Source organism: Hemiscyllium ocellatum, chromosome 30 (assembly GCF_020745735.1).
Source record: "Hemiscyllium ocellatum isolate sHemOce1 chromosome 30, sHemOce1.pat.X.cur, whole genome shotgun sequence".
Lineage (NCBI taxonomy): Eukaryota > Metazoa > Chordata > Chondrichthyes > Orectolobiformes > Hemiscylliidae > Hemiscyllium > Hemiscyllium ocellatum.
Genome location: NC_083430.1, coordinates 50,037,495 through 50,050,268, shown reverse-complemented (window position 1 = coordinate 50,050,268; position 12,774 = coordinate 50,037,495). Strand labels below are relative to the sequence as shown.

General features: G+C 41.5%; 1 protein-coding gene across 1 annotated transcript in view; it reads right to left on the bottom strand.

The window, feature by feature from the left end:
* The window catches only part of LOC132830148 (forkhead box protein O3-like), a 208,994-nt gene extending 207,902 nt beyond the window's left edge, over positions 1 to 1,092 (bottom strand). The window contains exon 1 of the mRNA XM_060847664.1: positions 369 to 1,092. Within this exon, the coding sequence (XP_060703647.1) occupies positions 369 to 794 (426 nt within the window). The 5' untranslated portion in view covers positions 795 to 1,092. The remainder of the gene's footprint in view (positions 1 to 368) is intronic.
* Between the last annotated feature and the right edge of the window lie 11,682 nt (positions 1,093 to 12,774).

The following is a 12,774-nucleotide window of genomic DNA, read 5'->3' as shown; positions in this document are numbered from 1 at the left end:
TCTCTGCCTTCAAATTTAAAACAAAGGGAGTGAAAACAGCCATGAGGTTCCCAGCACATGAACAACAAGCTAAACTTCTGTGCAATCTCCTTCTGACCCTGATCTGGAGCTCTGGCTGCGTTTACACCCGGTGTACAAGGGGGTAGGGCAGTGATGAAATGAAAAAAAAGGACACCCGAAACTTTTAATCTCCTGCTTGGATTCCCTGACCAACCAAAAATAAATCAACAAATATGCTTCAGATCTTCTACGCTACAGGATGCTGTTAAGGTCCTGCAATGTTTAAACCTTTGCTTTTGTTTTCTTAAAATACAATGCAACAGGCAATTATTCCACCTGCAGAATGCACCTCGAGAATGAGCCATTACCTTCCAGCCCGCTGAGCTGTTGCTGTCGCCTTTATCTTTGAAGTAAGGGACGTGGCGAACCATCCAGTCATAAATCTGTGACAGTGTGAGTCTCTTCTCGGGAGAGCTCTCGATCGCTTTGGTGATCAGATCCGCGTATGACAGGTTGCCCCATGCGTTCCTGCGCGAAGATTTCTTGCGGTGCTGCCCGCACTCGCTCAGCCGGAGGGGAGAAGGGATGCCGGGGACAGCCTTGGCTTCTGCCTTGCCCCCGCCGCCCTGCTCGCCGGCGGCGGCCGGCTCCTGGTTCACGCCGCTGTCCTCCGCTTTGCCTTCAGCTCCGGGGAACTCGGGCCGAGGGAGCGGCCAGGTACACGATCGGGGCCGGCTGTGCGGCTCGAAATCCGGGTCGATGTCCACGCGAGGCGCCGCTACTGCTTCTTCCATGTCCTCTGTGTCTCTCTATCCTCCCTCCCTAAAAAGCCACAACAACAACAATGATAATGAAAGGCAGAGCAGGATCACTGACAAGAGATGTCAGTGTGTGGAGATCACACAGCCAGGAGGCAGGGAGAGAGGGAAGGAGATGGAGAACGGCCGAGAGCACTGCTCGGCTGGATGGGTAGGAGCCGGTGCTGTCCTGCCGCTGCTCTCACTCTCTCTGCGGCTCTGACACTTGCCGGCACCACCGCCGCCGCCGCCGCTGCCGCTTCCCATGTGCTTCCCCCTGAAATGGATACAAAGCGGCCAGGCGCCGCCTCATTGGCCGCCCGCTCCGTTCGACCTGCCATCCCGTCAATGTATCCAATCCTGGACCCGCCCCCTGCCCGCCCGCCCGCTCCCATTGGCCGAGCCCGCCGCCCGGGGGCGGGGCGTGAAAAATAATAACACGGAGGGGCGGGGCCTGAAAGGGAATCCCTCCTCTGACGTCACATGCATCAGCAACTTCCAGCTGACAGCCTCCTGACTTCACTATGTGTCAATCACTGAGTGTCAGTGTGTGTGTGTAAAACACTGTGTGTGTATGTATCACTGTCTGTGGCACTGTGTGTATGTGGATCAGTGCATGTGGATCTATGTGTGTGTATCCCCTGTCTCTCTGAGAGTTCACCTGTCTTCACTGTGTAGCGTGTTTATGTATCTCTATGTGTGTATGTATCTGTGTGTTTCAGTGCATGTGTGTATGTGTGTCCCCTGTCTCTCTGAGCATTCATCTGTCTTCACTTTATGTTCACGTGTATGTGCGTGAGCCCTATTTCTGAAAATTCACCTATATGTGTCCCCGGTCTCACTGAGAGTTAACAGTCCTGCATTGCCTATGTTGTGCATGAGTGTGAATTTTCTAATAGTTCACTGAGTGGTCTGAGTCTACAAATTTGCAATACGCCTGGGAAATAGGCATGCTGCGGGTTTGCAAGGAATCAAATAAAAACAGTGGATGCTGGAGAAACTCAGCAAGCCTGGTAGCACCTGTGGGCAGAGAAACAGAGTTCATGTTTCAAGTCCAATCTGACTCCTCTTCAGTATTGAAATCAGTAAGCTCACTGTAATGTCTGCTTAATCATTTATAATATGTTCTACTCATTTCACAGTAAACAGTAAACAAATTCATGGAGTTAATCAGTTCCTGAAGAGCAATTGTTTTTTAGAGCTTAAACCTGATATGGTGGCAAAGGTGATTGGAAAGGCAAGGACTGATTAAAAACAGTCAACATGGCTTTGTGCGTGGGAAATCATGTCTCACAAACTTGATTGAGTTTTTTTGAAGAATTAACAAAGAGGATTGATGAGGGCAGAGTGGTAGATGTCATTTATATGGACTTCAGTAAGGCATTCAACAAGGTTCCCCATGGGAGACTGGTTAGCAAGGTTAGATCTCATGGAATACAGAGAGAACTATCCATTTGGATACAGAACTGGCTCAAAGGTGGTGACACAGGGTGGTGGTGGAGGGTTGTTTTTCAGAATGGAGGCCTGTGACCAGTGCAGTGCCGCAAGGATCGGTGCTGGGTCCACTATTTTTTGTCATTTATATAAATTATTTGGATGTGAGCATAAGACATGTAGTTAGTAAGTTTGCAGATGACACCAAAATTGGAGGTGTAGTGGACAGTGAAGAAGGTTACCTCAGATTACAACAGGATCTTGACCAGATGGGCCAGTGGGCAGAGAAGTGGTAGATGGAGTTTAATTTAAATAAATGTGAGGTGCTGCATTTTGGGAAAGCAAATCTTAGCAGGACTTATACACTTAATGGTAAGGTTTAGGGAGTGTTGCTGAACAAAGAGACTTTGGAGTGCATGTCCACAGCTCCTTGAAAGTGGAGTCGCAAGTAGATAGGATAGTGAAGAAGGCATTTGGTATGGTTTCCTTTATTGTTCAGAGTATTTAGTACAGGAGTTGGGAGGTCATGTTGTTGCTGAATAGGACATTGGTTAGGCCACTGTTGGAATATTGCGTGCAATTCTGTTCTCCTTCCTATCGGAAAGATGTTGTGAAACTTGAAAGGGTTTAAAAAGGATTTACAAGAATGTTGCCAGGGTTGGAGGATTTGAGCTATAGGGCTAGGGCTGAATAGGCTAGGGCTGTTTTTCCTGGAGTGTCGGAGGCTGAAGGGTGACCTTATATAAGTTTATAAAATCATGAGGGGCATGGATAGGGTAAATAGACAAAGTCTTTTCCATGTGGTGGGCAAGTCCAGAACTAGAGGGCATAGGTTTAGGGTGACAGGGGAAAGAAATATAAGAGACCTAAGGGGCAACGTTTTCACGCAAAGGGTGATGTGTGTATGGAATGAGCTGCCAGAAGAAGTGGTGGAGGCTGATACAATTGCAGCATTTAAAAGCCAGCTGGATGGGTATATGAATAGGAAGGGTTTGGAGGGATATGGGCTGGGTGCTGGTAGGTGGGACTAGATTGGGTTGGGATATCTGGTCGGCATGGACAAGTTGAACCGAAGGGTCTGTTTCCATGCTGTTCATCTCTACGACTCTATGACTCTATCTGAAGAGCAGGTGAATCAATATTTCAGGCATAAGCCCTGCACTACACTGATGAGGCTTTATTATTCTTGAACAACCAGCAAGCAAGTTAATCTACAAGCAAACTCTCTTAAAGGTAACATACATGTACCACAGTCTTTTCCCTTCTGAACTTCAGCTCATTCATTTCGTGCCCTTTGCACTTTTTGGTTTTGAGTTCTTCTCTGAATAAAATAGTCACTGGGGATGATGGATGACTTTCTCCACTCTAGAGCTGTGGGTCCCAAGGTGATGAAATAGTCCAATGTGGAGCCCTTACACACTGCCACAAGTGGGACACAGGATGTTGAAAGAGGCAGATGTAGGGAATGCTCAGGTTTTCACACACTCTTTCTGCTGTTTTCACTTGACCTCCAGGTCAATCTATCAGAAATGCTCAAAATGTTTGCCACATTAGTAGATAACTCGTCTCCAGTTTTGAAGAGTCTTGATCTTGGGATTTCCATGAGATGGTGAGGATATTTTCCTTCAGGAAGATTCGAGGACTTCCTGAAGGTATTTTGCCTGCCTATCTTGTAACCGCTGGTTCTGATGAAGTTCAGAGTACAAAGTCTACTTTGGACATCGTGTGTCCAGCACGTAGACACTGTGACCAGCCCAACACAGCTGACTGACTGTAACATTTTATCTATTGACCCAAAACTTGAAGATATTTCACTTTTCTCACAATGCAAGTTCATAATTTCTCATAATAACTGTTAAAACACACATGGTTTTCACAATGCCAAAAGAGAAAATGCTGGAAAATCTCAGCAAGTCTGGCAACACCTGTAAGGAGAGAAAAGAGCTGACGTTTCGAGTCTAACTGACCCATTGTTAAAGAGTCAGTTAGAGTTGAAACATCAGCTGTTTTCTCTCCTTACAGATGCTGCCAGATCTGCTGAGATTTTCCAGCATTTTCTCTTTTGGTTTCAGATTCCAGCATCTGCAGAAATTTGCTTTTATCCAGTGGTTTTCACAATGTATTTATTGACTGCCTACAACACAGGAAGCTTCGAAGGATATAATTTAATATTCCTATGACTTAATGTAACTTTTCAAAATCATGAGGGTTCTGGACAGAGTTGGTAGGGAGAAACTGTTCCCATGCATAAAATGCCAAGAACAAGAGCAAAGTATTTGGCAAAACCAGCAACTGTGGTGCAAGAAGATAATTTTTCACACAGTGTGCAGTTAGGGTCTGGAAAATACTGCAGGAAATGCAGCAGATGGAGGCAGGTCCAATCAAGGCATTTAAGATGGAATTGGATGATTATTTGAGTAGAAACAATGTGTAGGGTTATGCAAAAAAGGCAGGAGGTTGGCACTAACTCATTTATGCTCATTTAGAGAGCTATGCAAATGAGATGGACCAAAGGAAAAGTTTTGGAAAGGATTATAAGAGAAGGTTTATAATCACCTATCAAGCTACAGTTTGATTTCAGATAGTCAACATGGTTTCGTCAAGGGCAGGTTGTGTCTCACAAACCTCATTGAGTTTTTTGAGAAGGTGACCAAGCACGTAGATGAGGGTAGGGCAGTTGACGTGGTATACATGGACTTCAGTAAAGCCTTTGATAAGGTTCCACATGGTAGGCTGTTAGAGAAAATGCAGAGGTATGCGATTGAGGGTGATTTAGCAGTTTGGATTAGAAACTGGCTTTCTGAAAGAAAAGTGGTTGATGGAAAATATTCAGCCTGGAATCTGATTACTAGTGGTGTGCCGCAAGGATCTGTTGTTTGTCATTTTTATAAATGACTTGGACGCAGGCATAGGTGGATGGATTAGTACATTTGCAGATGACACTAAAGTCAGTGGAGTACTGGACAATTTGGAAGAATGTTACAGGCTGCAGGGGGACTTGAATAGACTGCAGAATTGGGCTGAGAGGTGGCAAATGGAGTTCAATGCAACTAAATGTGAGGTGATGCACTTTGGGAAGAATAGCAGGAAGGCAGAGTACTAGGTCAGTGGAAAGATTTTTGGTAGCGTGGATGTGCAGAGGGATCTTAGACTCCATGTACATACATCCCTGAAAGTTGTCACACAGGTGTTAAGAAGGCATACGCTGTGTCAGGTTTCATTTGCAGAGGGATGGAGTTCCAGAGCCGCAATATCATGCTGCAACTATACAAAACACTAGTGTGGCTACACTTGAAATATTGTATACAGTCTGGTCACCATATTTCAGAAAGAATGTGGAAGCATTGGAAAAGGTGCAGAAGAGATTTACCAAGATGTTGCCTGGTCTGGAGGGAAGGTCTTATGAGGAAAGGCTGAGAGACTTTGGTTGGTTCTCATTGGAAAGAAGAATGCTAAGAGGGGATTTGATAGAGACATACAAGATGATCAGAGGACTATATAGGGTGGACAGTGAAAGTCTTTTTCCTAGGATGATGACATCAGCGCGTACAAGGGGGCATAACTACAAATTGAGGGGTAATAGATTTAAGACAGATGTCAGACGCAGGTCATTACTCAGAGAGTGGTAAGAGTGAAATGCCCTATCTGTCAATGTAGTTAACTCAGCCACATTAGGGAGATTTAGACAATCCTTGGATAAGCACATGGATGATGATGGGATAGTTTAGGGGGACGAGCTGAGAATAGTTCACAGGTTGGTGCAACATCGAGGGCCGAAGGGCCTGTTCTGCGCTGTATGTTTCTATGTTCTAACTAGCCTCCTTCAGCTTCATAAGAAGTCTATGAATATTTGACATCAGCTTTTTGGATTAGTTAAAGGAGTGATTTCCACTAACTGTTTTATTTCCTTGATGTCTACTAAACATTTTTTGTTCCAAAACACTTTTCCTAATATAATGTTTCATATGGTTTGTGTGGATAAGTAGTGTTTGTTGATTAAATATTTACAAAATGAATAAATTCCAGTGATGGCATAACTATCTATGCTTCTGCACATGTCAATTTAATGTTGAACAATGTGCGTTTCACGAAAGCATAAATGAATTGGAAACCTAGTTTTATCTTGCACGTTATGCATTTTATTTAACTCTGAAAATGATGGGTAAGCAGTAAACGTCATTCTAGTGAGACATAAATATAGGTTCTGGATACTGGCATTTACAAGTATTATATAAACAGTAATTCAGAGCTTGCAAATTCACATATGTTTACATTTCAAGTCTTGATGGCAAGATGTGTTAACATGAACTGATATAACATTCATTCTAAACTCCATAAGACAGTAACATTCCTTTAACTTTGTCTTTGCATTCTTGTTTTGATTCAGGCACTTGTAACATACAGGAGTCTGATGTTCATTGACCAAAAAGATGTAATTTATAGACTTGTATTAAAATCTGGATGATCAGTTTCTTGGAAATCTCATTAATATTTCCTTTTAACATCATCAGGAAGAAATTACATAATATTACAGTGATTTTACAGGACACTAACAGACCATTGGTTAAACTGGTCATACCAATGTTTATGCTCTATTTGAGCTGAATGCTAATCCTACTTATTTTAATCTAACAAGATATCTGTCTTTTTTGCACTGTAATTGTACTGTAATGAAACAAAACTTGAACTCAGTCGTCCTGGCTCAGACATAGGGACACTACTACTGGACTACAAGCTTTTTTTTAAAAAGCCACTACTAAACCACATATGTCACTAATAAAAAGAACACTTTATAAGCACTGGCAGTGCAACAAAACTAAAACAATGGATGGCGAAAGACAAGGAATTGAATTAAACCGAGTTAATCGCTCCCATATTAATACAACTAATTCAAACCCAATTAACACTTAATTAACTTTTCCATCACCTCTTCCCTCATTCCATTAGGTCTCAGGCATTCCCTCAGACCATATTAGATGATAATAAATTTCTCGTTTCCTTCCTGCATAAATCAATTTATAATAAAACACAAATAAAATACCGACAGATTATACTCCAATATTTTTACTTCATAGAGTAAATTTCCAAATACCCTTTTTGCAGTTTGCCCAATAGTTTCTTTGAACTTGCTGCTTTCTTTCTAAAGAAATCAGGGCGCTAGCTGCTGTTATCCACCCACCTTAATTTGGAGATCCCTCCATTCCCCACCAACTGATTCCAAACTGCAAGATGGACCTTCAGGCTTTTTTCAATTACACATTTTGTTGAATGTACATTATTTGAGAATGACTTATGATTGATGTAGCACCCCATTGGCATTACTGCTGAATCTCGTTTGTGAATTTCTTCCACTATTTTCACTGAGAAAAACGCCATATTTATTGCCTCATCCAGTCGCTGCCCCATGGCATTTCTACATACCCCTTTTCATAACGTCCCAAGATAAAGGGCAATACTTGCATCCCATACCTAATAAAAACTCTAAACCCTCCTGCATGTGTGAACTCAACACACAGATTTCAATCATCATTAAAAGCAACAAGTTTCATGTTCTTGGCCTCTCCCTCTAATGGAAATGCCAAAACACAATGCTCCATCTTTATTTTTTTTCAATGTTTGTTTGGCTAAATAATATCTTCCACTTTGATATTTTACATTATTGTACTCAACTCTGATTTGTCAAAAACAAATTTTTTAAAAGTCACTCACAGGCTGATGGCATCACTGGCCAGGCCAGCATTCATTGCCCATTTTGCCCAGTTAAGAGTCAGTCATATCTCTGTGGGTCTGGTGTCACATGTAGGCCAGAACAAGCGAAGATGGACAGGTTCCTTCCCGAAAGGATATTACTGAACTAGACCGTTTTTTCTGACAATTGACAAAGGATTCATGATCATCATAGACTGTTAATTCCAGATTTCTTTTAAAATCAAATTCAAATTAAGCCATTTGCCATGGCAGAATCCGAACCCAGGTCCCCAGAACATTATCTGGGATAATACTATCAGGCCATCACCTCCCCCAAAATTGACAACATACTGGGACGAAGTACAGTAGTTAAACAATGATTTTGCATTTATATGGCACCCTACATGACTTCAGGATGTGCCAGAATATTTTTCAACAAATTGAATACTTTTGAAGTGTAAGCATTGTTGAAATGTTGAAAATATGGTGTGTTTAGCAAGCTCCCACAAATGACCATTTGATACTAAACCTGTTTCTGTATTAAAGCAGAAACTCAGCAGGTCTGGCAGAGAAAGCAGAGATAACATTTCAATCCAGTGACTAGTCTTTGCACGATTTTGGATTGCTGCTAGAACAATGTCTATTAATTAGCATTCTTTTATTACACTGTAATTTACGTGTTTTGCAGTTCTTAGGCTCTTTATGCTGCCTTTTATATGATTGTGTAGTTTGTACTGTCCATGAAGTATCTTGGTCCTAGAAGAGCGCTGTCTTGTTTTTACTGTATCAGTTGTATATGGTAGAAATGACAAATAAAAGCTACTCTCTCACTTTCTTTTTCTTTACTCTGTTTCTGTGTACTCTTTGAGGGAAAACTACTGTCCAGGACATCTGGGAAAGCTCCCCTGCTATCCATTAAAATGTTGCCTTGGGAATCTTTCACACCCAGCTGGGAAGGCAGACAAGGCTTCATTTTCATGTCTCGTTTGCAAGCTGATACTTTCGTGCTCCTTCAGTGTCAGCCTGGATTAGATTGCTGCAGTGAGATTCGAACCCACAATCATGTGACACATAGCTGAGAGTGTCCTGACCTGTAGCAACTGGTGCAAAACCAGAGAAAATAAGAGTGGACTTGAAGACTGATGACCTGACAGATTACCCAAGGATGCTGGTCATCATTTTATTTTTTAAAACTGGAATGGAAAAGACTTAAACGAAGAACTGCAGATGTTGGAGATCTGAAGCAAAAAGAGATATTATTGGAGAAACTCAGCAGGTCTAGCAACATCTATGGAGAAAGAAACAGAGTTGACTTCTCAGATCCAGTGATGAAGGGGCACTGGACCTGAAGCCTAAGCAGTGTTTTCTCTCCACAGATGATGGCAGACCTGCTGAGTTTCTCCAACAGTTTCTGTTTTAGGAGCGGAAAAGATCTTGGTTAAGATCTGTAGGATATGAGTCCAAATCCTGATGTGGAAATTGAGTCAGTGTCAGCAATAAGCCAGGCTGATATTGTGAAAAAAAAGGAAATTCATACCAGAATGGTCCCAACAGTATTAAATAAATGGGGAGATAGGAAAAACTGGTACAGGGGAGAGAGTTGGAAGCTTGAAAGTGCAGCAGATGACAATTATATTTTTTTCTCAACAGGTTTGGCACCATATGTAGGTAATGATGCTATAGTCCTACTAGACCATAGGGCTGCTCTGTCATTAGAGAGAGATGATTCACGGGGGTATAACCTAAGGGTTGTCATGTTTCATGTGAGAAGAAAATTTAAGAAAGAGCCTTCATGGAAAGAAAACAGAGTTAATGTTTTGAGTTCAGAAGGGTCACAGGACCTAAAACATTAACTCTGTTTCTCTCTGCACAGATGCTGCCAGATTTGCTGAGTTTCTCCAGCAATTTCTGTCTTTATTTCAGATCTCCAGTTCGTTTACTTTTCACACTTTTCCAGGTGGGTGTGAGAGGACACATTTTGGAGTAATTTCAAAGTTTTGGGTATGATCGTGCTCTTTAGAGTGTAAACATGACATGAGCAGAAAGGCGTTTGGCATGAAAATAAAACTATTTTTTGGCAGTGGACTGAGGAATAGAAACAAGGCGATTCTATCTGATGCCAGAGAAGATATAATATCAACAGAGAAAGGACCAAAGCTGCAGCCATGAAAGGAAACAGGTGGTACCGATTGTTTCAACTTGGAAGAGATATGAAGAAAAATGCAATTACTTACAAGATGTGAGACAGACTGAGCCCAAGACAACTCCAATTCACCACAGTGAGATTAATATCCCAATGTACCATATGCCGAGTGGGTAATATTAGCCGAGCTAGTGTGAGAAAGTGCCAACAGAGAACAGATACTTCCTTAAAAAGCAAAGCAACACACGTGTAGTAAATCACTGCCATTTCCTGAGTATATATCTTGAAGTGATATTCACCTAGGCTCTGGGAGAAAGTTGCGAGTTTGTTTTGTTGAGCACTTTTAGCACAAGGTCCTTCAACAAAAGAACAGAATCTATACCGAGAAAATAATGAAAGAGTTTACTCACTTTCCAAATAAAAAGAAATGAATGATAAAATAGAATCCTGTCAATCACATCGCTTGGCTATTCTGATTACTGTAAGGAACAGGCTGGGATTTCATCTTTGTCACATTGGTTTTAGTTTGTGTTTTTGCATATTCTGTTGAAACAGGCATTCTGTTCTTTCTTTCTGAAGCATTTTTGTCGAATTTCCATTGATTCATTTGCAATTCTGACAAGAAAGGATGTTCCTGATCACCAGGAAGCCAATAACTAGTGGTCACAGTCTAAGGATGGGGGATGGGCCATTTAGGACTGAGATGAGGTGAAATGTCTTCACCCGAACAGTGGGAAGCCTGTGGAATTCTCTGTCACAGGAAGCAGGGTTGAGGATGAAACATTGAATGTTTTCAAGAAGGAGTTAGATATAGCTCTAGGGGCTAAAGGGAACAAAGGGGATGGGGAGAAAGTGGGAACAGGGGACTGAGTTGGATGATCAGCCATGATCGGATTAAATGGAGGGGCAGGCTTGAAGGGCTGAATGGCCTAGCCAAATCTAATTTTCCCCATTTTCTGTGTTTCCATGAAAACAGTTGTATATTCATTTAGATTAATCTACAGTTTCATTAGCTTCTAGTGAGATCCTTTGTTGCTGTGCTGGTTTTCCTTAAGAAACCAGGTTCATAGTTCCCTGAAAGTGGAGTTGCAGGTAAACAGGGTAGTGAAAAAGGCATTTGGCATGCTTTCTTTATTGGTCAGTTCATTGAGTTTAGGATTTGGGAGGTCTGGTTGTGGCTGTGCAGCACCTTGGTTAATCCACCTTTGGAATACCATGTTCAATTCTCATCTCCCTACTACAGGAATGACGTTGTGCAACTTGAAAGGATACAGAAAAAGATTTACAATGATTTTCCCAGAGTTGGAGCTGTTTTCCCTGGAGCTCCAGAGGCTGAGAGGTGGCTTATGGAAGTTTATGAAATCATGAAGGGCATGGATAGGGTGAATAGTCAAGATCTTTTTGTCAGGGGAGGGGAGTCCAAAATTAGAGGACATTGATTTAAAGTGAGAGGGAAAAAATTTAAATGGGATCGGGGCAATGTTTTTGTGCAGAGGGTAGTGCATGTGTAGAATGAGCTGCCAGAGGAAGTGGTGGAGGCTGGTACAATTACAACATTTAAAAGGCATCCGGTTGGGTGTATGAATAGGAAGGGTTTAGAGGGATATGGGCCAAATGCTATACAGGACTAGGTTAATTTAGGATATCTGGTCGGCATGGACGAGTTGGACTGAAGGGTCTTTTTCTGTGCTGTACATCTTTGATTCTAAATCAACGAACACTTCAGAATTTGAACACTTGGCTTGTTTCTTTCTTCAGTCCTGAGTTTTTCTACAGCTATCTCATGAAGGCATTAACTTACCATATATAAAGTCCTGGCTTCCTCTGAGATGCAACTCTATGGTACAGTAAACTAGTGATTATGTTACAAAGCCAGTAATGTAGAATTCTGGATTAACACAGTCAATGGAATGGAATATCAAGTGTTCTGTGTAACAGGTGGATAAATTGGGCCGAAGGGCCTGTTTCCTCTAGAGCCTATATTGTGTCACCAGTTGAGATCAAATCCTACCCTACTGAGTGATAACAGCCTGGTTATCCAATGAGGAGCATCACAACAGAACTGGGTCCCCATCTCAACACAGCTTCATCAACAAGAATAATGACAGAACAATTAAACTCAGATGAATTGCTCTTTCCTCAACATTTCTTTGTTTAAAGTGAAGATAGGTTGAACTTTTATTGATTCCATACTGTTGTATTTCATTTCATTTCTCGCCAAATAAGATCCACCTAAAATTATTTACTCTCAGTGGGGATCCCTGATGTGATCAAAAATATTCCACTTTTACACGGTTTTCAAACTTTCACATTTAGTTCTCCATCCCAATTGCATCGTAATTAATAGGCTAAAGTCTGAGTCACATGGAAATAAGATATGGCTGTTTCAAATTCACTTCCACAAAGATTTATCTAAATATTAAAAAAATGAATTTATTTAAATTATAATTGTTGCTGAATAAATGTTGATTACGGTCAAGCAGAACATACAAGTGAACAAATTTATCAACTGCTAAACATTGGAATTCTGAAACTGAGAACTGAAAATTGTGTCCCAATTAATTGTTTATCTGCTTAAAAATGAAGCCTGTCAATGGTTTCTGCAAGGAGAATACGTGCGTGAAGGACAGGATTGTATTGTAACCTTTAACTATATTTTCTATCATAGCATGGTGTATCCTTTGGAGTTATTCCTTTCTTTGTGAGACTAGT